Source organism: Siphateles boraxobius, unplaced genomic scaffold (genome assembly GCF_051911475.1).
Source record: "Siphateles boraxobius isolate OS27281-9 unplaced genomic scaffold, OSU_SipBor_1 130, whole genome shotgun sequence".
Classification (NCBI taxonomy): domain Eukaryota; kingdom Metazoa; phylum Chordata; class Actinopteri; order Cypriniformes; family Leuciscidae; genus Siphateles; species Siphateles boraxobius.
Window position 1 is genome coordinate 20,534,300 of NW_027508734.1, and position 25,368 is coordinate 20,559,667.

General features: G+C 46.2%; 1 protein-coding gene and 1 long non-coding RNA gene across 2 annotated transcripts in view; one reads left to right on the top strand and one right to left on the bottom strand.

Moving 5' to 3' along the window:
• LOC143737310 (uncharacterized) overlaps positions 1-25,368 on the top strand; it is a 32,824-nt gene that overhangs the window by 4,145 nt on the left and 3,311 nt on the right. The window lies entirely within an intron of this gene.
• frmd5b (FERM domain containing 5b) overlaps positions 9,994-25,368 on the bottom strand; it is a 68,701-nt gene continuing 53,326 nt past the window's right edge. The window contains exon 14 of the mRNA XM_077228563.1: positions 9,994-12,747. Coding sequence (XP_077084678.1) covers positions 12,167-12,747 — 581 coding nt within the window. The 3' untranslated portion in view covers positions 9,994-12,166. The remainder of the gene's footprint in view (positions 12,748-25,368) is intronic.

The window sequence follows — 25,368 nt, forward strand, 5'->3', positions numbered from 1 at the left end:
GGATCAGATATCGGATCGCTGCATCGGAGTGAGGGCTGTTACACTCTGGAAATGAAGATGATGCTGAGTTCCCACTGTAATGGTGTGTGTGCTCATGCTGAATCAGATTCAGACTTGACAACCACACTTTCCTGGGTTACTCCGGGGGTGCGGTGCGACGCGTAATCGCCTTGCCCTGCCCGGATGTGTGTGAAAAACTTTGGCAGTATGGAAGCATATTGGCGCCAATATGGCAAGCCAAACATGCCAAAATCCACAGAAAAAGTTTTTCCTCTCTCACTACACTTGGTGGTGGCTTTGGTAATGGCAGACCGCCTCTTCCCTGCATGTGATGGCCACCCTTCAAGTCTGTGGAAGGCCAAAACGTAATGCACAAGGGTAGTTCTGAGTTGGGGTTGAACTGTGCATAGTGACTGACCGTGGTTTAAGTCACAGCGCTGGCCCTCGGTCAGATGATGTCCACGCTGGTGGTCCAGAAGCGCCCCAGGGCTAAACCTTGCAGAGATGCAAGACATCACCAAAGCTTGTTTTCTCGATACTCCCATCTCACGAGGTGGCCTTTTTCGACGACACTGTTGGAGACTGTGCCCAGCGGTTCTCCACAGTTCAGAAGCAGGCTGAGGTAACCAAGAGCTTGTCCCGATGTGCTACCAGAGTCACTCGTGGGCTACCCCCAGTCTGTTTGTTGCCAAGGGTGTCAGTCCCCTGCAAAAAACAATTACAAAAAACTCGGTCTAGGACACCTGCAAGCATTTTCGGTCGACGCAGACGTGCCTAGAATTCGGGCTGGCCTACTCTCACGTTGTCCTGAGACCCCGGCTCGGATACCACTCCCTTCAGGGACCAGGTAGTGAACCTGCTAGCACTGCCTTCGGAGGAGACAGACCTAGCCCAGGCTTTTCTCTGTCCCGTCCACTCCTTGCGGTTATACGTGGACAGACCATAAAGCTTTAGGACCTCAGATCAGCTCTTCGTCTGTAACGGAGCCCAGCAGAAGGGAAATGCTGTCTCCAAGCAGAGGATGGCCCACTGGATGGTGGATGCCATCGCCTTGGCTTACGAAGCCCAAGGCTTGCATTGCCTGTTCTGGTTGCGAGCACACTCAACTAGAAGTGTTGCTTCCTCCTGGGCGCTGGCTCAAGGTGCCTCGCTGACCGATATATGTAGAGCTGCGGGCTGGGCGACACCTAACACGTTCGCTAGATTCTATATCTCTTACCATATACTCGCCCCCAGTGGCCAGTAGCATTGCTTCAGTAGTGTTCCCCAGAAATGGCTAACCCTGTGAGTTCCTCCGTCACCCCCTGCGGCAGTCAAACGTTGCGGAGCGTCTGATGCCAGGCCTACAGTCGTAAGCTTTGTGGAAACTGTGTTAGGCTGGGTGTCCATATGTAGCGGTTCCTGCAGCCCCTGTGTATTCCTCTATGATCAGCTACTCTGCGGACGAGCCCGTGTCTTTCCCTCAACAGAGCCCACTCTGTCGTCTCTGCTGATGTTCTTTCCCCCCTATAACTAGGCTGGAACCACCCCAGAGACTGCCATATGTTGTACTACACTGCTTGGCTAGTCCATATGTGTAACCGTCACAGTGCCTCCCTCCGGGGTAGGATGTGGCTTCCTCAGCGATCTCTTCCCCAAGGTCATGCTTTCAGAGCCTTATCCAATAAGTCACACTGAGTGGGTATTGCGGAAAAGCAGTGTCTGACCTTCTCTGCTTAGAGCTCCTACTTTCTGCCCAGAGCTCCTACTTTCTGCCCAACACTGCGGTCAGGCCAGGAGGCTCAAGCTGAGCGCTTGAAGGGCCAGCAGCCGTGGCGTTTTGTTAGATATCCCCATTCATCAGAAAATAAATGCAGTTTAGTATGATAGTGTAGACCAAGTGAAACAGCGCTGTGTTACCTCACAAGTTTCATTCGTCTAATAAACTGACCTGTATGAGTATTTATTCATCACTTGCGGGTAGTTTGGTAGAAAGAAATGTCCTTATTCCTTTATATCCGCGGGAGTCGCATGTGGTACTGATATCTGTCTCTAATTAGCAATCGCGACCTGCTTCAAACCTATGCCATATCGGCATAATGACAAGTTCAATAATTCCGCTTATGTGTCATCAACCTACACCTCTGTTATTGTAAGAGGTTAACGACCCCTAGCGGTGAAAAAATTTACATATTGTAGCTTTAATGTCTAATCTCTTCTGTGAATAAAAACCTTGTGCATTCAGTAATATCCACTATCTAAAACCAAGTCTGAGGTATGGGGTTTTACACAGATAATATGGCACCTTTGACTTTTTCTGCCATATTTTGTCATGAATTACTTTGTATAGCCTATAAGCTCTCCCCTCTCATCTCCCCTTTTAGGTTTGCCCGAAGATTAACGTTAACAATATATGAAAATTTGTTGAGAGATTTGGATGAGAGGAGTGTTTCTGCTGACTAGTGGTAATTGCTTAACATTGCAATGATTTCTGCAGTGATCACACCAGCCTGTTGACTCAGATTGATTACTCAAATACATTAAGATATTAGTTAAACGTAATTTATCATGCACTTTCATATCAGTAGGCTACACTTATATGTAAGTAGGACTATTTAGTGAAGGCTGTTATGTCTTCATGACAAGAAGCACAAGCAAGTATATTCCTTTTAGGAAACTTTTAATAACTGTTATGCACAAGCAGGATAACAAGCAAGCACATGCTCAGTATTCTCTCTCACTCTTCTCCTCTTACTTCACATGTATGTCTAACTCAAGAAGCTTGAGTGCCATCTAGTGGTGCATTAATGTAAGGATATCACAAAGGCCTGGTTCCTGTTCCTACAATGTCTCAGGGGATCGCATCAAGGTTTCTGGAAATTATTTTAAAATAGTTCAGTAAGAATGTAGAGAAGAAGACAAACTGTATCAAGGCAATTTCATATACTAAAAGTAGAATCAAGAGTACAATTCTAAATCGATTACTGCAGACCTACATCAAGTGGAATTTCTTATTTATTTTTTAATGATTTTATGAAACTCACAAAACTGCATAAGTAAGCTACATTAAATTTGGTTTGGAGAAGGTTTGTTTATTTATTTTTTAGAAAAACATAAAAATAAACTGCTTTAATGCCTTCTTGGTACAACACAGGGTAACCAAATTATGAATCAATGAAAATAAAATATGTAATTTACAGAAAATAATAATCTGATGCTGTACAGTGAACAGGAAGATCACATGGCTCAGGCACAGTCGAGTCATTGTATAACAGTATAACTCATTATCCATTTCAGATTGTCATCTGAAAAACAATATTTCATTCTGCTATTGCTTTGAGTGAAACATACCATTTGAAATGTCTGAAACAGTGTCCATCGCCACCAGTAAGAGATCTGAAGAATTAGTTAGTCACAGTATATTACAGCTGATTTATAGTGCCACCTGCCGATTGCAACCGGCACAGTGTCAGACAAACAATCAACACATTCTTAGGTTACTGAATTTGTAATGCACTTCTCAACCATCTTGTTGTTTTAGGTTAACAAAACAATTTTCTGCTGGCTTATCAGTGTCATTTTGTATTGCTTAATTTCTTTTAGTATTATTATCGCATAATCACCAGTACAGAGACAAACATATTAGGATTGCGATGCAGGTGTTTTCATCTGTGCCACCAGTGGTATTGTTGCACTCTGTTTCTAGTTGTACTAGGCTATTTTATGAAGATACACACACGTGGCACACAACAGCACATACAATAATTTCATCACACTATGTTGCTTTCTTGAAATGTAGGGTTTTCAACCCCCAAATATGATTTAGATCTTTTCAGGACATTTGCAATTGTTGCAGGCCTGATAACGTCTACGGTTACGTATGTAACCCTCGTTCCCTGAGTAGGGAACGGAGACGTTACGTCGGATGACGACGAATGGGGTTTCGCTTAGAAAGCCTATCAACTTCGAGTATTACAAAACGAGCCAATGGCAAAGAAATGCCATGGGTCTGCGGAATTTGCATGGCGTAACTCCGCCCCACCTCGTGGGTATAAAAGGAGGAAGCCGGCAGCAAGCAGATATGTTTCTTCGCTGAGGAGCCAAGACTGAGCTCAGGCGATCCCCGCGGTACAGCGGAAAGTGGCAGGCAGACGTAACGTCTCCGTTCCCTACTCAGGGAACGAGGGTTACATACGTAACCGTAGACGTTCCCTTTCGTTGTCACTCCGAGTTACGTCGGATGACGACGAATGGGGTTACCAGTCTAATCACGCCACCTTCTCAGCTGTCTTCCAGTGCCCTGCGTAAATCGAGATCCCTGTCAGCCTGGACAAAGGACTCCATATAACACAGGAATACCAAGGTACACTGGGAAGCATATCCCAAGCTTAGGGGAAGTATGCAATTAATGCCAGCCCGGAGGGGGGGGACTTAGAGAATACACATATGACCCGAAGGAAGCATATGGAAAACACTGGGGTGTCCAGCCGCAGGTGGAATATTTCAACCCCAGGGGTGGCAAGGTGGCTTGCCAAGGGAAAGACACACGCTCAGAGAGGCTTACAGTGGAAATACACATGTGGGGGTCGCTCAGAGGAGGGACCATGCACACGGGAGGCACCTAGCCGACGCACAGGCAATAGACACTGGCGCCGACGTCAGGAGTGCTGGAGGAGCTCAGGGCTTTCGGAGAAGCTCACCTGAGGAAAATATCGCACGTATCCAGTCCGTGGAGTGGAATGGCGAGCAAGCGAAGACACCTGAGCGGGTCCGGTACTAGCTGGTTGAAGCGAGTACACGAGAGGACACAGGCTCCACTCGGAGATTATAGAATCTGGCGAATGTGTTAGGTGTCGCCCAGCCTGCAGCTCTGCAGATGTCTGTTAGCGAGGCGCCATGCGCTAGAGCCCAAGAGGACGCCACACTCCGGGTGGAGTGGGCAGTCACACCAAGGGGGCACGGTCGACCTTGCTGCTGGTAAGCCAAAGCAATGGTGTCCACTATCCAGTGAGACAACCTTTGCTTGGAGAGAGCCTTTCCCTTCAGCTTCCCACCATAACAGACAAAGAGCTGGTCTGAGGTCCTGAAACACTGCGTTCTGTCTACATAGGCGCGGAGAGCGCGTACTGGACAGAGCAGTGCCAAGGCTGGGTCTGCCTCCACCGAGGGCAGCGCTTGCAGGTTCACCACCTGGTCCCGGAAGGGAGTGGTAGGAACCTTGGGCACATATCCAGGCCGGGGTCTCAGGATCACGTGAGAGTAAGCCGGCCCAAATTCCAGGCACGCTTCGTCAACGGAGAATGCGTGCAGGTCCCCAACCCTCTTGATGGAGGCCAGTGCAACCAGGAGGGCTGTCTTCATAGACAGGAACTTAAGCTCGACTGATTGCAGGGGCTCAAAGGGAGCACTCATCAGGGCAGTTAGAACCACTGAGAGGTCCCAAGAGGGAACGAGAGGAGGACGAGGAGGATTCAGTCTCCTCGCTCCTCTCAGGAACCTGATGATCAGGTCGTGCTTCCCCACCGACTTACCTTCGATGAGGTCATGATGTGCGGCAATGGCGGCAACATAGATCTTCAGGGTGGAGGGAGACAGCCTTCGCTCCAGCCCCTGTTGAAGGAAGGAAAGCAAAACACTGATCGAGCATCTCCGGGGGTCTTCTCGGTGAGAAGAGCACCAGTTGACGAAGAGGTTCCACTTCAACGCATAGACGTGTCTCGTGGACGACGCTCTAGCGGAAGTGATGGTAGCCACCACCGCTGGTGGTAGGGTACTCAAACCTGCCTCGTCCCATCCAGGAGCCACACGTGGAGGTTCCAAAGATCGGGACGAGGGTGCCATAGGGTGCCCCGTCCCTGAGAAAGAAGGTTCTTCCTCAGAGGGATCGGCCAGGGAGGTGCTGTCGCGAGGAGTACTAGTTCGGGGAACCAGGTCCGGTTGGGCCAGTAAGGGGCAACCAGAATGACCTGCTCCTCGTCCTCCCTGACCTTGCGCAAAGTGTGCGCAAGAAGGCTCACTGGGGGAAACGCATATTTACGGCCCTGCGGCCAGCTGTGCGCCAGAGCATCCGTGCCGAGCGTGCCCTCGGTCAGGGAATAGAACTGGGCGCAGTGGGTCGAGTCGTGAGAGGCAAACAGATCTATCTGTGCGTCCCCGAACTGGTCCCAAATCAGCTGAACCGACTGGGGATGGAGTCGCCATTCTCCAGGGAGGGGCTGAAGCCGTGAGAGCTCGTCGGCTGCACAGTTCAGCGCTCCGGGAATGAAGATGGCTCGAAGCGACCTCAGATGCTTCTGACTCCATAGGAGGAGGTGGCGAGCGAGTTGTGACATACGGCGGGAGCGTAGACCACCCTGATGGTTGATGTACGCTACAGTGGCGGTATTGTCTGAGCGGACTAGTACGTGTTGACCCCTGAGCAACGCTCGGAAGCGGTGCAGGGCAAGGCGTACTGCCAACAACTCGAGGCAATTGACATGCCATAGCCGCTGGGGTCCTGTCCAGGAGCCCGCAGCAGCATGTCCATTGCACATGGCGCCCCAGCCCGTGGTGGAGGCATCTGTTGAGACAACAACATGCCGGGAAGCTCGAGCCGGGGGGACACCGGCCCTGAGAAAATCGAGGTTCGTCCACGGGGTGAAGAACTGACGGCAGGTCGGAGTAACTGGTACTCGGAACGTGCCGTGTTGCCATGCCCACCTCGGGACTCGGTCGCGAAGCCAAAGCTGAAGCGGTCTCATATGAAGCAATCCGAGCGGCGTGACCGCGGCTGCAGATGCCATATGCCCCAGGAGCCTCTGAAAAAGTTTCAGTGGAACCGCACTCTTGCCCTCGAATTGTCTTAGGCAAGTCAGCAGTGACTGCGCACGCTCGCTCGTAAGCTGCGCTGACATGGCGACCGAGTCGATGTCCATACCGAGAAAAGAGATCCTCTGCACGGGGCAAAGTTTGCTCTTCTCCCAGTTGACCCGAAGGCCCAGACGGGCTAGGTGCCGTAGCACTAGGTCCCTGTGTTCGCAAACCTGATCTCGAGAGTGAGCTAGGATCAGCCAGTCGTCGATATAACTCAGGATGCGAACCCCTTGCTCTCGAAGGGGAACAAGGGCCGCCTCGACGACCTTCGTGAAGATGCGAGGAGACAGGGCTAGCCCGAAAGGGAGAACCGCGTACTGGTATGCCTGCCCCTCGAAAGCAAACCGGAGGAACGGTCTGTGTCGAGGAAGAATGGAGACATGAAAGTAGGCGTCCTTCAGGTCGATCGCTGCAAACCAATCCTGGGGCCGTATGCATTCGAAAACGCGTTTGGCGGTGAGCATCTTGAACGGCATCTGGTGAAGGGAGCGGTTCAGCACGCGCAAGTCCAGGATTGGCCGTAACCCACCGGTTTTCTTGGGGACAATGAAGTAGGGGCTGTAGAAGCCGGACCTCATCTCGGCTGGAGGGACAGTCTCGATTGCACCCTTCGCCAGCAGGGTGGCAATCTCTGCTCTCATGATAGGGGCATTGCCACCGACCAAAGTGGAGCGGCTCCCCTGAAGCGGGGAGGAGACCGTGCGAACTGAATCGCATAGCCGAGCCTGACGGTACGCTCGATCCAGTGGGACAGACGGGGAAGCTCTAGCCAGGCTCCCAGGAACTGAACCAACGGGATCATGCGAGCCACAGGCGTCCCCCCGGAGGGGCAGCGAGGCGGAGTAACTGGCCCAGATGTGGACGGCATAGCGGCCCGGAGAGGGGGCACAGTTAGCAACCGCACCCTGGCAGAGGGGGCCAGGGGAGGACCAGGCTGGTCGTCCCGCGGGGGCCTGCTCTGCCAGGGGTCTGGCGACAGAGGGGGACAGGGGCGAAGCGGTCCGTGGACGGCACGCCGTGTCAACCGCCTCTGGGACAGAGGTGGGCGAGGAGAGCACGGCTTGTGGGCGGCGCTCTGTGTCGCCCGAGAACTCTGTGAGCTCAGGGAAGAGGGGATTGTTTCTGTCTTTAACCACATTAGGGTGCTGCCCACCCGTGGGTGAGCAGCGGGGAGTGGAGAACAAAAGATTCTCCCCCGGCCCTCCACCGGGGGAAGGAGTGGTCCTGCTACCACCTCCTGAGAAACAATCATCATCCCTGAGCAGCCCGTCTCAGGAGCGCCGCTTGGCCCGGCGTTTAGCGGGGGGCGGGGCAGGAGAGGGCTGTGGCGCCTTCTTACGGCTTCCTCCGCGACCGGCCCTGGGTGGAGGCTGCTGCGTGGTCCGGGCGGGAGGGGCGGGAGCCGCAGGAGGGCGCCCTCGGCGGGAAACAGGTCGAGGCGTCTGCCCGGCCGGCAGGGTGGAGGCAGCAGCGGGCCGGCGGGGCAGAATGTGTTTGATGGCCTCGGTCTGTTTCTGGGCAGTTGAAAACTGTTGGGCAAAGTCTTCAACTGCACCGCCGAAGAGGCCGGCCTGGGACAAGGGGGCGTTAAGCAGACGGGTCCGCTCAGCGTCCCGCATGTCAGCCAGGTTCAGCCACAGATGTCGCTCCTGGACCACAGCTGTGGACATCACCAAACCCAGGGAGCGCGCGGTAACCTTCGTCGCCCGGAGAGCAAGGTCGGTCGCGGCGCGCAGCTCATCAAAGATCCCTGGGTTTGTCCTACCCTCGTGCATGTCTCTGAGCATCTGGGCCTGGTAGACCTGCAGAGTGGCCATAGCATGCAGTGAAGCAGCCGCCTGTCCCGCCGCTCTGTAAGACTTCGCCACCAGGGTCGACGAAAATCTACAGGCTTTGGATGGGTGCTTAGGCTCGCCCCGAGAAGAAGCACTCTGAGGACATAGTTGCATGGCAACAGAGCGTTCAACCGGGGGAAGCCCAGTGTACCCACGGGCAGCTGCCTCATCGAGGGGAGGAAAGGCGGATGAGACCAGCGAGCGGTCCCGAGAAGACAGGGGGGTCTTCCAGGACTTCGAGATCTCATCATGCACATCCGGGAAGAAAGGTATTGGGGTTTGCCGAGGACGAGGGTCGGCGGCCTTACCCAAAAACCAATCGTCCAGCCGCGAGCGCTCAGGACAGGGTGGAGGCCTCCACTCAAGTCCGATGCTCGCGGCTGCCCGGGAAAGCATGGCCGTCATCTCCGGATCAGACTCGAGCACAGCCGTATGCACACCGGAAGGTGGCAGCTGTGACGAGCCCTCACTTCCAGAAGAGTCAAACCCGCCAAGTGATGCTGCAACAGACATGGCATCTTCCTCTGTAGCTTCAACTGAAGCACGCGGGCCACCAGAGGGTAGACCCGCGGGAATCAGCAGTTCACTAGCGGGCACCGTCATTGAAGAGGGGGGCTGGGGTCGCGGACACATAGTCGGCGCCTTGTTCCAGACCGTAACCCTCAGATCACCCTGGCCACCAGCCGCAGGACGGGGGGTGGATGAGGGGACTCTCACTCTTGCGAGTTCACCGAGTCTCGACCGTAATGACGCGATGGTCATGTTCCCACAGAGAGAACATGAGTCATCCACGAGCGCTGCTCTAGCATGATCAATGCCCAAACATACTATGCAACGCTCGTGCCCATCAGAGTCCGATACCAATCTGCCGCAACCAGAAGTACACGGGCGAGACATCTTTAAAAAGACGTGCCACGTGTAAGCTCTTTTAGTGAGAGAAAACTCAAGTGTTGAAGCACCCGGGGAGAAACGCACCGACTGGCAGACCACTGCAACAGATCAGCAGGAAGCACGCTCTCGCCGTAGATCGCCGTCACACCAACACTCGAGGTACTCGTTTGTAAAGCTGACAATTCAGAGATGGCTTGTGGAGAGAAGAATACACTTGGCTCCGAAGCGAAAACATATCTGCTTGCTGCGGGCTTCCTCCTTTTATACCCACGAGGTGGGGCGGAGTTACGCCATGCAAATTCCGCAGACCCATGGCATTTCTTTGCCATTGGCTCGTTTTGTAATACTCGAAGTTGATAGGCTTTCTAAGCGAAACCCCATTCGTCGTCATCCGACGTAACTCGGCGTGACAACGAAAGGGAACTGAGAGTACCACTGAGTTCCAGTTAGGTTTTATTTATTTTTTCTTGACATAAGCTTTTCTACCAAAGATATTTATCAAAATGTGTATAGTTATGTGTGAATACTTCCACAGATGACCTTTGTGTCTTAAATTTACCATCAATTTGTCATTTAAAATAAATTACTCTGCCACTAGTCTTATACAACCCTTTACTATATGTGTCTCATGAAGGCAACAGAAAAGAAACAGAAATTTAACATTCTGTCATTCATTTGGTTTAGACTGAAAATGCATTTACCAATTCAGCCATTCTGTGACTATTTGCCTTTGGATAAGATCATTTCATAATCACACAACTGGATAATCAACAAATTCATCATCACCTACAGAAGACATCATCACATTTTAAATCTAAAAATTAAGGCTGTGTTAGTGGAAGAATGAGGTCTCCAAAATATTGATGCATGCTTAAAAAATAATTGAACAAATCATAGATAATTCAATGTTTTTTCAGAAATAGTTTAGACTTTCAAATATTTCACATTACTTTGTCCATCCAGTGCACTTTCTTCACCCTCATCAGAACATTTGAATCTCAAGGCCGCCATCTTCCAGTAAATATCAGTGCTCATTTGTATGGGATAGAATAAAGTTTCTCGCTCTGGATTGATTGGTTAAAGGTCAGTGGGAATTTTCAGATGACCCATACCTTGGTGTTAAAGTCTTTACACAAATGTATTATCAGTAACTCTTTACCATAAGGTTGAATTTATTAATCCATTAGGTATCATGAACTAACAATGAGCAACCATTAAAGCATTTTTTAATTTAAGTTAATTAAAGTGTACTATTATTAACTGTTAATTCATGTTCGTTCATAATAAAGATGAATAAATAATTTATGAGTTCATGATACCTATAATGTTAACAAATTAAACCTTACAGTAAAGTGTTACTAAATTCTCATCAAAACACCACTGAAGCACTATTAAAAGAGATGACATTGTCAATGGCTTTGATCCATACCATCGACCCACAATCATGTTTATAGAATGGTATGGATCAAATTTACACCCTGTACCAACATATTACACTTACAAAATACCTCATCCAAAAAACCTCCAAACTCACTCTCAAACCGTCCAACATTAAAGAAATAGTTCACCCAAAAATGAAAATTCTCTCATCCTTTATTCATCCTCATCATGTCATACGACTTTGATTAATCTTCGAAAAACAAATGAAGATATTGAGAACCTTAGACGTTTCTGTCCCTCCATTTGAAATTCCTGGTAACCAAAACTCTAAAAATGTCATATAAAGGTGCCATGAAATGAATCCATACAAATTGGGCAGTTAAATCGATAAGTCTTTTAAAGAGATACAATCACTTTATATGATGAACAGAATTAAACATATCACAAATGGTAAAAAAAAGAAAGAAATTTTATTGTTCATCAAAATCTCTCATAACTGATTCTCACATTGGTGCTTTTGTATGTTTACCATATGTGATGTGCTTTATGAATGTGTGTCACTCATTATTTAGTAAATAAAAGATTACATTGAATCTGTTCATCATATAAAGCGATCATATCTCTTCTCAAGACTTGTGATAAACCACTCTATTCATATGTTTTGTTTTTTACGACAAACTTCATGGACTTTCAATAAAGGAACAGAAACCTCTCAGGTTTTATTACAAATATCTTGTGTTTCATTAGATTAGATTAACCAAAATCTTATGGGTTTAGATTAGAACAACATAAGGGTGAGTAAATGACGACAGAATTTTCATTTTTGGGCTGTCTCGGCCCCTGTCTATTGTCTGGCCAATAAAGGCAACTTTGTCTTTGATTGCAGTATGAGGTCTTACTTGTCACAGTCTGGTTGAAAATTTCTTGAGTGTAGATATTATATTTAAATGATAGATAAAAGATGTGTGGGTGACAGCAGCATCAGACCTATACATACAATTTTTTTACCCAAATGCTGCATTGAACAATTTCACAATAACTAGAGTTGAAACAGACAGGTTCTCGTCTTGGCATGGTAGGAAGTCCACTGCTTTGGCTATTTAGATAATAGTAATTTCGTTTTAATCTCATGGTACATGGTATGATATTAATGCTTAGAACGTCCCACTCTCAGACTACTACAGACTACACTCTCAGGAGAGAGGGGTGCTTATGCACTCAAGTCTCAGTTATTTGTTAATGAGATTCCCCCCCATCCAGCGCAACTTGCAGGCCAGCCAGCGCCTAAGGGGGCAAAAGTATTCATAGTGGAACTGCTGGAATTCGGGTGTCCTCCGGATGTCCCTAAGAAAGGCCAAGTCCAGCTCAGATTCTGTTAGCACAATAAGAAGGATAAGGAGGGCAAAGAGCAGAGCCAGGGTCACTAAGAAAAGACGGGCCAAACTACAGATGAAATCATTCACCCCTTCCTCTGGGCCATGTTGGGTTGGCCGAGTCTTCTCCAGGTGGGAACGTTTCCCTTTGGGCTTAACGGCCTGTGGCCTTGCCTGGTTTTGAGTGCACGGTTCTGTTCCTCCTTCATCTTGGATCCTGCGTGGGCCGTTTGTGTGGCGAACCTGAGCCTGGTCTGAGGGGTCGTTGGACACAGGTGTGGGAAGCACGCTGTCAGAGGGATTGTAAGAATCTTCAGAAAATTCAGCTGTTCCACTTCCTCCCTCGGCTCCATTTCCATGGGAGCGTAGGAATGAGTTACCATTGGAGACTGACCGTACTGGTGTGGAATGGCCACTGTCACGCAGGGACTCCAAACCTGAAACAGAGTAAGGATGTTCAGTGATTGTGTTTGATGCATTGATGTCTATTTGCTTTCAGGGTTTTGTACCAGTCAGAATTGAATTTAGAATGCCTCTTAAAATTCAAATTTGAATTGAGGTAGCAAACAGGATTGCTAGTATAAATAGATAAATTAGGAATTTAAGGAAGTATATATTAACTGAAATAAGTGTCATTTTATAGCAAGGGATAAAGAATGATGGCTTGACAAAGCATTGCCTGAAAGTTTAGAGTAGTTTAAAAAGTTGAAAGTTAAGTCTTATAGGAACAGACAAATGTTTGAAATGTCACCTACAGAAATTTGTACTTCATGTATACTCTACTTTTCAAATATTTGGGGTTAGTGAGATTTGTTTTTGATAAATTAATACTTTTATTCAGCAAGGATTGAATTTAATTGATCAAAAGTGACAGTAAAAACATTTATAATGTTCAATTAATTTGTAATCTATTTCAAATAAATGCTGTTCTTTTGAACTTACAATTCATCAAAGGATCCTGAAACAGTGTAGGACAATTTCCACAAAAATAATAAGTAGCACAACTGTTTTCATCATTGATAAATATGAGAAATGTTTCTTGAGGCAGCAAATCAGCATATTAGAATGATTTCTGATGGATCATGTGACATTGAAGACTGTAGTGATGGCAGCTAAATATTTAGTTTTGACATCACAGGAATATGCTAAAATAAACAGTTATTTTAAAGGTGCCGTGTGTGATTTTTAGCGGCATCTAGTGGTGAGGTTACGAATTGCAACTAACAAAAGTTACGGTGGCCGACAGGAAAATATGTAATCGTCTGAGACAGCAGAAAGTAGCCAGTTCAGCAATGAGGTTTCTTTACAAGGATAAATTAAGAAAATATGTTTACTTAATTATTCAGTAAAACTATGTTATTGCGAATATTATTGTTACTTGTTCATCATTGTGTCAGTGTTTTATTCACTGAACTAAGCTTGCTTCCTTGCACGAAGAGCAACATAGTAACGAAACGCGTTTGTCCGTTTAGGGCTACTGTAGAAACATGTCGCCGCATTTCAATGTAAGGGGACCCGCGGTGTATGTAGATAGAAACTGCTCATTCCAAGGTAATACAAATATAACGGTTCATTAAGTAACGGGTTTATACACCAATGAAAACTTCTTTTTCAAGCTAGTGACAAAACGCGCTCTGTAGCGCTGTTTGTTCGCTGTCGGCTACAGTAGAAACATGACGACATAATATGTCGACCTCCATAGAAGGGGGTGCCCGCGGTTATGGAGATATAAACGTCTCATTCTAAGGTAATAAAAACATAACGGTTCATTATCCAAGGTCTTTATACACCACTGAAAACATAGTTATGGATCTTATAATGTTTTTCGGTCAATAGATCCTCAGAAATATTACACAATGCACCTTTAAATTATCACACTATCACTGAATTGGTGAGCATAAGTTACTTACAAAACACATTTTAAAAATCATACCAACCCCAAACTTAGTGTGCACAAAGTATTTATTATATACTTTTTTTTCTTTTCTTTTTTTAAAAATGTATTGGCCAGGATGGATGAAAACTCAGCCCTGTTTACACGAGAACGATTCTGGGTGAAAACGTAAAAATATTTTATCGGATGTGCCTTTCGTTTACACGGCGACGGCGTTTTGGAGGGTTAAAAACGCAAAAAAGTGAAACCACCCTCCAGAGTGGAAATCTTAAAAACGATCCACCGTCGCGTTCCCATCTAAACAGTAAAAACGCAAATCTGCTCACTGTGGCTCTCGTCGCGTACGTGTTTACGTCACAGGCATGCGCCATTACAGGAAAATAACCCCAATATGTCAGATTATTTCCATACGTCGGACCTTCAAGTTGCCATAGCAGCTCTGATAAACGTACAAGAGTCTTTTCAGCAGTTGTACAAAATATTCTCAGATATTGGTGTTGTTGTGTCGTAGTGCTTCACATTGCCGCCTAGCCGCCTGAAGTGCATACTACATCGAACTTCACACACTTTTGCGTCATCATATGCACGCGGATTTCCCCCCGATAACGCTCGTCTAAACGCAGAATAAAAAGTGATAACGCAACGCCACTTTTGCGTTTTCTCTTCCAGATCGTTTCCGTGTAAACATAGCCTTAATTTCCCAGAAAGCTGGTTACATTTCTCTAACCAATTCAGTAAATTGCACTTCCTTCAATAAAAAAAAAATCTGTTTAAGCTATTTTTTGCTAGTTAACATGCAAGTGACATTCCATTATTATTCACAAAGACCATTTACATTAATTCAACTTGTACCAATGTATTGATTATATTCACTGACTATGATTTACCGTTGAAATCAAAATTATTAAACCCCCATTGCAAATCAGGTTTATTGGCAACATTTACAGACTTTCAGCTGTTTGCAATGAACAAATCAAACAAAAGTAATTGAAGTAGTTCAACAACAAATGTTTGAAGTGGTTTCCCCAAATTCAACTGAAAATGCAACTTTTAATGACTTCTGCAGTCTTGAAATTATTCAACCCCATAAATAGAATCCCTTACAACAGCACAAATCTGCAAAACGTCTCAGGTTACGACTGTAACCCTAGTTCCCTGAGAAGGGAACGAGACGCTGCGTCGATGACGCTTTGGGAATGCCCCTGAGTGGTTGCTTCTGAAGCACTTGCGTCAACTAGTCCAATGGTGAGAGTGAGCGTCAAAGGGGGGTGACGTCACGACCAGGAAATGATAAAAGCACATCCAGTCTAACCGGCGTTAGCTTCGATTTAGCCAAAGCAAGTCGATCACAGGAATACAGTGAGTATGGCAAAGTGACGCAGCGTCTCGTTCCCTTCTCAGGAAAGTAGGGTTACAGTCGTAACCTGAGACGTTCCCTTTTGAGGGAAGCGTTGATGATGCTTTGGGAACGAGAATGGCCGAACGCCATACGAACCAGAGCCTGTCTGTGTGAATACTGAGAGCACAACTAAGACAAGACCACCTGTGAACCTGGGGCTCAGCACCCAGGTCGTAGTTGTAAAACCTTACGAATGAGAGCAAAGAGGACCAGCCTGCCGCATACCAGATCCTGCAGGGATATCTCCTTATATCAGAGGTGGGAGTAAGTCACACATGTTCAAGTCACAAGCAAGTCTCAAGTCCCTCCCATCAAGTCTCAAGCAAGTCAACAAGTCGCAGTACACACAACCAAGTCAAGTCAAGTCAAGTCAAGTCAAGTCAATGGTTCACTTCAAGTAAGTCAAGTCGAGTCCTGCTAAGGGTCAAGTCAAGTCCAAGTCAAGTTACAATACCAAACATTTTTTTGGCCTCAACCTTATTTATTTTTGATTACCTTGATTACCTTTCTTATACATTTATATTGTAATATTAATAATATTAATATAATTTATTACAGTATTTATTTATGATTATAAAAATTTGAAATTATTATTATTATAATAACAATTATATGAAAAATGTTAAAGATAATACATTTCACCTCGGTGTGGAGCCTCCATTCCTTGGGCCTCAGCCCATGCCTCAACAGGATGTCTGCTCCTACATTCTGATGCCCCGGAATATAAACTGCTTCCCTAGGGACCACAAGAGAATCTGGTGTGACCTCTGGTGTAATTGGAACAGCCACTTCGGTGACCTGAAGCATACTGGCAGGAAACAACCGAACTGACTGTTTTTTTTTTTTCAACCGAACCCCCCCTCAGAGGGTGCGAGTTTGACACCGCGTCGTGGTGACACTTAGCCGTGTGCTCGCTGGAGACCGCTGCGCCCCGAGGCACCAAAAGTGGCAAGGTTAGCAGAACAGCCCCCTGAGGGTACCGAGGTGGGGCGGGCACCGTATACTAAGGAAGTCCTGGTCGCGGTTGGCCTCAGAGTTCTGACACCAGTGGCGTCAGGAACTTGGCCGAAGCCTTTTTCGCAGAAACAACGGTCCTCAGATCCATAATCTGCTTCAAGGGCTTCGGTTGAGAATGCCATCCCGGTCCCCAATCTTTCTGAGGGGGAGCACAGGAAACGACACTCTGTCCTGTACAAGGAGTTTGTTAATGGCTGGAGCTGCTCCGCCCAGCAGCCCCCCATTTACACCTTACCCACCAGCGCCACAGTAGTTATAACTGGCCTGGAGGGTAGTGCCGAGCCTCAAGGGGAGCCTCAAGCCGTGATAGGACTGATAGCTCGCAAGCGTCTGTTCTGCCTTTGGCATCGGCCCATGCCCAAGCTCTTTCAAGCCACTTTATTAAATATATATTTTGAGAACTAAAAAAACGAGCTGAAAGGGTTTGATCCGGGATGTCAAATTTACCAAATGGAGATCGGGAAAAACTGGAAGGCCCTGACATGGAAGTTATAAACTCCAAAAACTAATTTTACACAGGGGATTGAGATGGCGAATCTTAAATTCCCTTAATTCAATGCTCAGCACATCCATTTCCTCTGAGGGGGACAGCTGCAGCACCCTATTATGCCATTTAATTCCTCAAAATTAAAATTTAGCCAACTTATTTAATTACTCAAACTTAAATGCAGTAAAAGATCCACCAGACAAGTCAAAATGATCTGGATGAAAGGCTGAACTTATACATGAATCAAACTAATGAAAGTCAGATAAGCATAATCATTTAATTCCTCAAAAATGAAATGCTGCCAACTTGTTTAATTCCTCAAAATTAAACAGAAAAAGATCAACCAGACAAGTTAACACGGTCTGGATGAAAGGCTGAACTTATACATGAATCAAACTAATGAAAGTCAGATAAGCATAATCATTTAATTCCTCAAAAATGAAATGCTGCCAACTTGTTTAATCCTCAAAATTAAACAGAAAAAGATCAACCAGACAAGTTAACACGGTCTGGATGAAAGGCTGAACTTATACATGAATCTAACTACTGAAAGTCAGATAAGCATTCATCATTGAAATCCTCAATTAAATGCAACCAACTTATTTAATTCCTCAAAATTAAACATATAAAAGATCAACCAGACAGGCTTTCAACATTGTCTGGATGAAAGGCTGAATATATATAGTTATATATAGAAAATAGGTTCAACATACAATAAAAGAATCATAAATTCATAGCTTGCGATACACTATGTATCTCTTTAATCTATGCATTGCCTCAGTCACTCGATTCTTATTGCATAGCCATTTTTTTTTTTTTTTTAAGTAATCAGTAGCGGGGGAAACACCAGATTGTGCACACACACCGGGCTCTCTACAAGGGTGGAAGAAGCCACAGCACGGGCTTCCAATCCCAGAGAGAGAGAGAGAGCTGGATCCCCCGGGTGAAGGCAGAGCCCATCTCTAACCAGCGTGCAAAGCGATCGTAATTCGCGATACTCATAGTCAGCACCCTCGATCATGACAGAGCATGCTTCGTTCCAAACAAACAACACATAAATCGTGTGTATCCCTACCCGTAATGAAACGGGGCAGGAAGGAACACACAATCTAAAGTTTGTTTGTTCGCCATAATATCTATGCTTGTGACTGATATAGTGACAGACAACAATAAATAAGACAGACAGTATTAACACAGAACGCTTGCTGAGGCACAGAACCTGACACCGCTCAGACCGGATGTGGTTTTATAATTTCCTGGTCGTGACATCACCCGCCTGTGACGCTCACTCTCACCAATGGACTAGTTGACACAAGTGCTTCAGAAGAAATCACGCAGGGCCGTTCCCAAAGCGTCATTGACGCAGCGCGAGTTCCCTCGAAAGGGAACAGGGGTGCTTCTCAATATCCCTCCTCGTCTCCTCGCTCCTCTGTCCTCCATCCTATGACCCGGAAACTAATCAAGTACAGCCATCTTGAAGGACATCTCAATTCTCTAAGTGCACCGGGAGGAGTCGAGGATCGAGGAGTGAGGAGGCTTTCAGAGGAGTTATGAGCGTGGATACACAGGTGTATCCTATGCGGAAGTGTTTTATTGACTAAACGTTGCGCACGTATACATTCTCCTCCCCCTTCAAATCGGTCACAATAATTTGAATTTGTACTTTACCCTTGCTGTTTATATAAACCACACATCTCACATATTTCAACAGGGTATCTTGCTTTATTATTATTCATTATGAATTTCTTAAATAAACAAGCTTCAACAACATAAGGGCAGATCCTTTGAGCACTGCTGATGATGCTATGAAGTGACCCTCGAGTGATCAAGTATTCCAATGTATTAAAAAAGCTTTCATTCGATTCCTCCATCCTCATTTTCTTTCCTCGCATTCTTCCCTCACAACCTACAGGGGGTGGCGCTGAGACGCTAGGAAAGGAAGCGAGGAAAGGAAATGAGGATGCACAAATAAGAAATGAGAAGCACCCCCTGTGTTGACTCGCAATAGTTCGCAAGTTAAAGGAACAGTGGTTACACTACCTGGATGGTGCAGAAAAAGGTAGCTATCAAAGGCTGCAACCAGATTTCTGAGAAGGCAGGTTCATAAAAACCCTTGAATGACTGCAAAAGACCTGCAACAAGACTTGGTGGCAACAGGCACCGAGGTTTCAGCTTGCACAGTAAGGCGCATATTAAATGTATGTGGTTTCCATGCCAGAACATCCACCACTACTGAACACAAAGCACAAGAAAAGGGCTCAAAATCAAATAAATAAGCCACAGAACTTTAGGGATTCTGTTCTGTGGAGCTATGAAACAATGGATCAGCCTTATGGATCAGCGGTAGGCTATGTCTAGAGGAAGAAGAATGAAGCATATGCTGAATAGAACTGCCTACAGTTAAGCATGGTGACTCTGTGATGCTCTGGGGCAGATTTTGCTCTGGCACTGGAAACCTGCAGCTTGTGGAAGGCAAGACAGATTCAGTGAAGTATCAGGAAATCCTAGGAGAAAACATCATGCCATCAGTAAGGAAGCTGAAGCATGGGCATCATTGCACTTCCAACAGGACAATGATCCCAGGCATCTATCTACAAATTACAGAAACGTCTGTCTGTGTGTCTGTTATTCGCATATCTCGGTAAAAGAAGCACACATTGAAGATGTTTAGATGATGTTTAGAAGGTTGTGGTTTAAAAATAAACATTCTGACATTAGAGGGTTGTGGTTTAAAAATATCTGAATATTATATTTTATTCACGGCCATCATTTGTAGTAGCCTATTCACAAACCGTTTGCTCAAGCGTAGCGTTTTCTTGGAGTTCACTGTGTAGCTGCTCCCTGAATCGCCACGCTTATTCATTTGTGGATGTTAACTGAATCTGTAAGTCAGCTACACTGTTTACTTCTGAATATTATATTTTATTCTGGTGCGCTTAACATTATCGCTACTGTGTAATAGTAGCCTATGCTATTCACCAACTAAGCATAAAAGATGCTAACTGCCTTTCATTGTCTCTATAATTGTAATCTGCACAATGACAACAAAGTTGACACTAATGCTCACACTGCACACTGAGTGGCCACTCCCCAAAATAAACATTCTGACATTAGAGGGTTGTGGTTTAAAAATATCTGAATATTATATTTTATTCACGGCCATCATTTGTAGTAGCCTATTTACAAACTGTTTGCTCAAGCGTAGCGTTTTCTCGGAGTTCACTGTGTAGCTGCTCCAGCCAAGGTCTGAACCTCCCCTGAATCGTCGCGCTTATTCATTTGTGGATGTTAACTGAATCTGTAAGTCAGCTACACTGTTTACTTCTAAATATTATACTTCATTCTAGTGTGCTTAACGTTATCGTTTTCTCAGAGTTTAGGCTCCTGTGTAATAGTAGCCTAGGCTATTCAGCAACTCAAACATACCAAACCAACAATTACTAAAAACACACAAAAACAGATTTTGCACGAGCATTGCACTAGTACCTCAAATTCCACCAAGGCTTGGTTGCAGAAGAAGTAGAAGATTAGGAGATTCTACAGTGGCCATCACAGTCACCTGACTTGAACCCCATAGAAAATCTCTGGTTGGATTTGAAGAAGGCGGTTGCAACACACAAACCAGGGAATATTACTGAACTGGTGGCCATTGCTCATGAGGAACGTGCTAAGATTAGAGTCTGATTATACATCTCTTGATTATACAAGATGCTTGCCATGAAAGGGTTGAATAATTTGGAGACGGCAGAAGTCATTAAAATTCATTTTCAGTTGAAATGGCGAAACCACTTGAAACATTTGTGTTGAGCAATTGCTTTTGTTGGATTTGTTCATTGCAAACAGCTGAAAGTCTGTACATTTTGCCAGTAAACCTGATTTGCTATGGGGGTTGAATAATTTTGATTACACTGTAAATATAATTTAGAACCACACAACAACACAGGGAAATATGGCTCCACCCACAATCCATATAATCTAAACACAATCTAACAATGGTGGCACTCCAATCCGCTGTATATTAACAAATTCAAATGCAGTCACACTGAAATAAGTTGGACACCCAGCTGTTCCAAATGACCTAGAGCTTTACCTGCAGTGCTGGTGGGTTGAACACCAAGTCTGGATGAAGCTCCAGAGGAAGTGGAGGAGCTGGGCAAGGAAGGGAACAGAGGCAGAGCTCCTAGAGCTTTCCCTAACAGTCTAGGTCCCATCGTCAACACCCGTACCTTCACATCCCGGTAACAGTGGTTGATCATCCGCAGGTGAACATTCACCTTTGTTTTAATCCGTATGAGACACTTCACCATGGTTTCAGAATGTAGCAGCTAAATTGTCTGATGTTCTCACCCCTGCGTCAGTGTATCAGCAATAGCCCCCTTTCCTCCCTCTATCCTCCTGAACAAAAAGGACATAACACTACAGTTTGTATGTGCGTGTGTGTTTGAAAAAGTGAATGTGAGAAAGCGAGAACAGCCTAAAGTCCTAAAGCTCCATAAGTCCCTCTATGCCCAAAAGCCCAGCTGCCCTGTATGCTCCAACCCCCTCAAACCCATTATGGGCTGTAACAAAAGAGCACGTACACAACACACACTCATTCTGACACAAACCACATGACAAACATGTACAGGCTCTCTATTTATAGAAAGTGTAATAATAACAGTGATGATACCTAGTTGGACAAGGTCAAATCTGTCACTCCTCATTGTCTCTGTATTTTCTTGTGCATGACACAATTTTCAAAGCCTTAATTTGTACTTCCTGTTAGCTTTTACCCCCTGTTTTAGTATAGTATTATTTTAAATTTACCAGTAGCCTGTGTGTTTTTGCAAGCACACTGTCTGTTTCAATAAAGTACTAGACTTGCATTCTTTCTGTACAAGGCAGGTACTAAAACAAAACTAATCTTAAACTCAAATATATAGCACACTTATAGAATACCCTCAACACAGACAAATGCAACCATGATGGCATTTGGCAATGCAGTAAAGTGACTGGAACAGGTGAACGTCTGGTCACATTGTGCACAATGAGAGTAGCTCTCATGTTACACATAGAGCATAGAGGGAGATGGAGTGTGGTGTATTCCTATCCAGAGCACACTTTTGTTATCTTCTCAGCTTCAAGGTTTGTAATCATGACTATGTACACTGTAGTTCAAAAGTTTAGGGTCAGTGAGAAATGAATGCTTTATAATGCAAGGACACATTCAATTGATCAAAAGTGACAGATGTTTACGTAGTTTAAAGAGAATTGTAACAATCTATTCATCATAGGAACCTGAAAAAATACATTATTAACACAAACATATTAAGCAGCACAACTGTTTTCAACATTGATAATAATAAGAAATGTTACTTGAGCAGCAAATCAGCACATTAGAATGATTTCTGAAGGATCATGTGATACTGAAGACTAGTAATGAATAATGATGCAATGATGCTGAAAATTCAGCTTTGCCATCACAGGAAGGTATTTCAATTTAACATTTTATTTTTTAAATAAATTTTCAATTTTATTTATTAAAACATATTTTTTTATTTATTGTAATAATTTTGATAAAATAAATGCAGCTTTGGTAAGCATAAGAGACTTATTTAAAAAACATTATTTTAAACAAATCTTACCCCAAACATTTGAATGGTAGTGTGCTCTGTGTAGGTTTTTGCCTAACTGTATATGTGTTTAAATTTGAATTATATATTTTGAAAAACATTGTAACCAGAGTTGTGTTGTGAACAGAATTGAATTGTGAATTATAATATTTTTTCTTTAAAAAAAGTGGCTGAACACTAAAAATGGGCAAAAAGGGTAAGGCATTAAAAAAGCACTGCAAGTTATAGTCCAGTATAGTCCACAATAATGAATCCTAGTGGAAGAATAAACCAAACCAAAAATCTCCATGTGTGACGATGTTCGGCTGGATTGCCCTCGAGTGTCACTAGAGGGTGCTCCACCCCTGCACTGCCTTCCCTGGGACTGATCATGCACACACCCTGAACTGATTTCACACACACCTGTTTCCATTGATCACTCTCACACCTGCATCGAGTTCCTCACGCAGCTCCGCACTCATTTATACTCCACTCTAACTATCACTCATTGCTAAGTCTTGTTTTACTGTTGTGGACATCACCATGCTTTTCCTAGTCTAGTCCTGTCTGTGTATCTCACCCATCGCCTGTTTCCAGGATTCCGTCTTGTCTGCTGCCTGCCTCTGTCTTCCCGCCTGGTTATCGGACTCTGAGTATTGCCTTGTCTCCTATGCTGTGTTTGCTGTCTGTGACCCTTGCCTGTCTGACTACCCTCTAATAAACTCACGCTGCGTTTGGATCTACCTGTGTCTGGTTGTATCATGACAGAAGACTTAGCCATAAACAGATCCAGCAGCATGTCAGCCTTGTATGCCTCCCAGTCAGCCAATGCGGATCTGATCGCTGTACACCGGGATCAGCTGGATCAACTCACCTCGTCATTGGAGAGGTTGGCCAAGATGGTTCGCGGTCTACAGGTTTCCACACCGGGACCATCGCAGACTCAACCTGTCTCCACAGTTGTCAGCCCTGATCCAATCCCAGTTCAACGCCAAGCTCTCCCGGTAAAATTCGACAGCAAGGTTCCACGTCGAGCTTTCGCACCAATACCGAACACGGATAAGGGAGCTGAGATTATGCGACTTCGTCAAGAGGATCGATCGATTGAGTGGTATGTCAAAGAGTTTGTTGAACTGGCACGTTTCACGATAATGAGTACCGAATGTTTAATGGTGTTTTTCCGCGGAGGGTTATCTGAACCGCTCCGGTCACTGATGCCCATTCATGATCCCCACGGTACTTTAATGCAGTATATTGACATGGCCCTTCTACTGAGTGGTTCTGCTCTCGCTGTGAGTAAGATGGAGAAGGAGCTCCACGACGCCGCGACATTCACCGAACCAGGGTATAGTCATGTCACGCTTGACGAGCTGGAGAATCCTCACGTCAGCCTCGACGAGCCAGAGCTTCACATCAGCCTCGACGAGCCAGAGCTTCACGTCAGCCTCGACGAGCCAGAGCTTCACGTCAGTCTCGACGAGCCAGAGCTTCACGTCAGCCTCGACGAGCCAGAGCTTCAAGTCAGCCTCGACGAGCCAGAGCTTCACGTCAGCCTCGACGAGCCAGAGCTTCACGTCAGCCTCGACGAGCCAGAGCTTCACGTCAGCCTCGACGAGCCAGAGCTTCACGTCAGCCATGACGAGCTTGAGTTTCACGTCTGCCTAGCTGAACCAGAGCCTGCTACCGAACTGCCAGAGCCGCCTGCAGCCGAACCTCCGAAACCTTTAGTGAAGCCTGCAGCCGAACCCCCGAAGCCTCCAGTTCCAGTCTATGTCCCCGTAGGTTCCCCCAAGTATTTTTTGGAGGGGGGCAGTAGAGGCCACGAAGGGACAATGAGGGGCGTGCCACCGTGGTCTCCTGAGGGGTCGTCTCTGCCGTGGCTGCCCGTGAGGTCTTCACACCCAGGGAGGTCTGAGGGGGCCCCACCCTGGCCATTGGTCCATCCCGTTCCACCCTGGCCTTTGGCTCATCCTGCTCCGCCCTGGCCGCCATCACGTCCTGCTCCGCCCTGGCCGCCATCACGTCCTGCTCCGCCCTGGCCGCCATCACGTCCTGCTCCACCCTGGCCGCCATCACGTCCTGCTCCGCCCTGGCCGCCATCACGTCCTGCTCCGCCCTGGTCGCCCACGCTCTGCGGCCCAGGCCCGCCTTGGCCACCTCCTTGTCCCGTTCCCCTGCACCGGCCTGGCCCTCCGTCCCTCCCCCAGGATCGTCTTCACTCTGCCCCCCACCTGGATATTCTTTGGAGCGTCTGGAAGCCGCTCCTTAAAGGGGGGGTTATGTGACGATGTTCGGCTGGATTGCCCTCGAGTGTCACTAGAGGGTGCTCCACCCCTGCACTGCCTTCCCTGGGACTGATCATGCACACACCCTGAACTGATTTCACACACACCTGTTTCCATTGATCACTCTCACACCTGCATCGAGTTCCTCACGCAGCTCCGCACTCATTTATACTCCACTCTAACTATCACTCATTGCTAAGTCTTGTTTTACTGTTGTGGACATCACCATGCTTTTCCTAGTCTAGTCCTGTCTGTGTATCTCACCCATCGCCTGTTTCCAGGATTCCGTCTTGTCTGCTGCCTGCCTCTGTCTTCCCGCCTGGTTATCGGACTCTGAGTATTGCCTTGTCTCCTATGCTGTGTTTGCTGTCTGTGACCCTTGCCT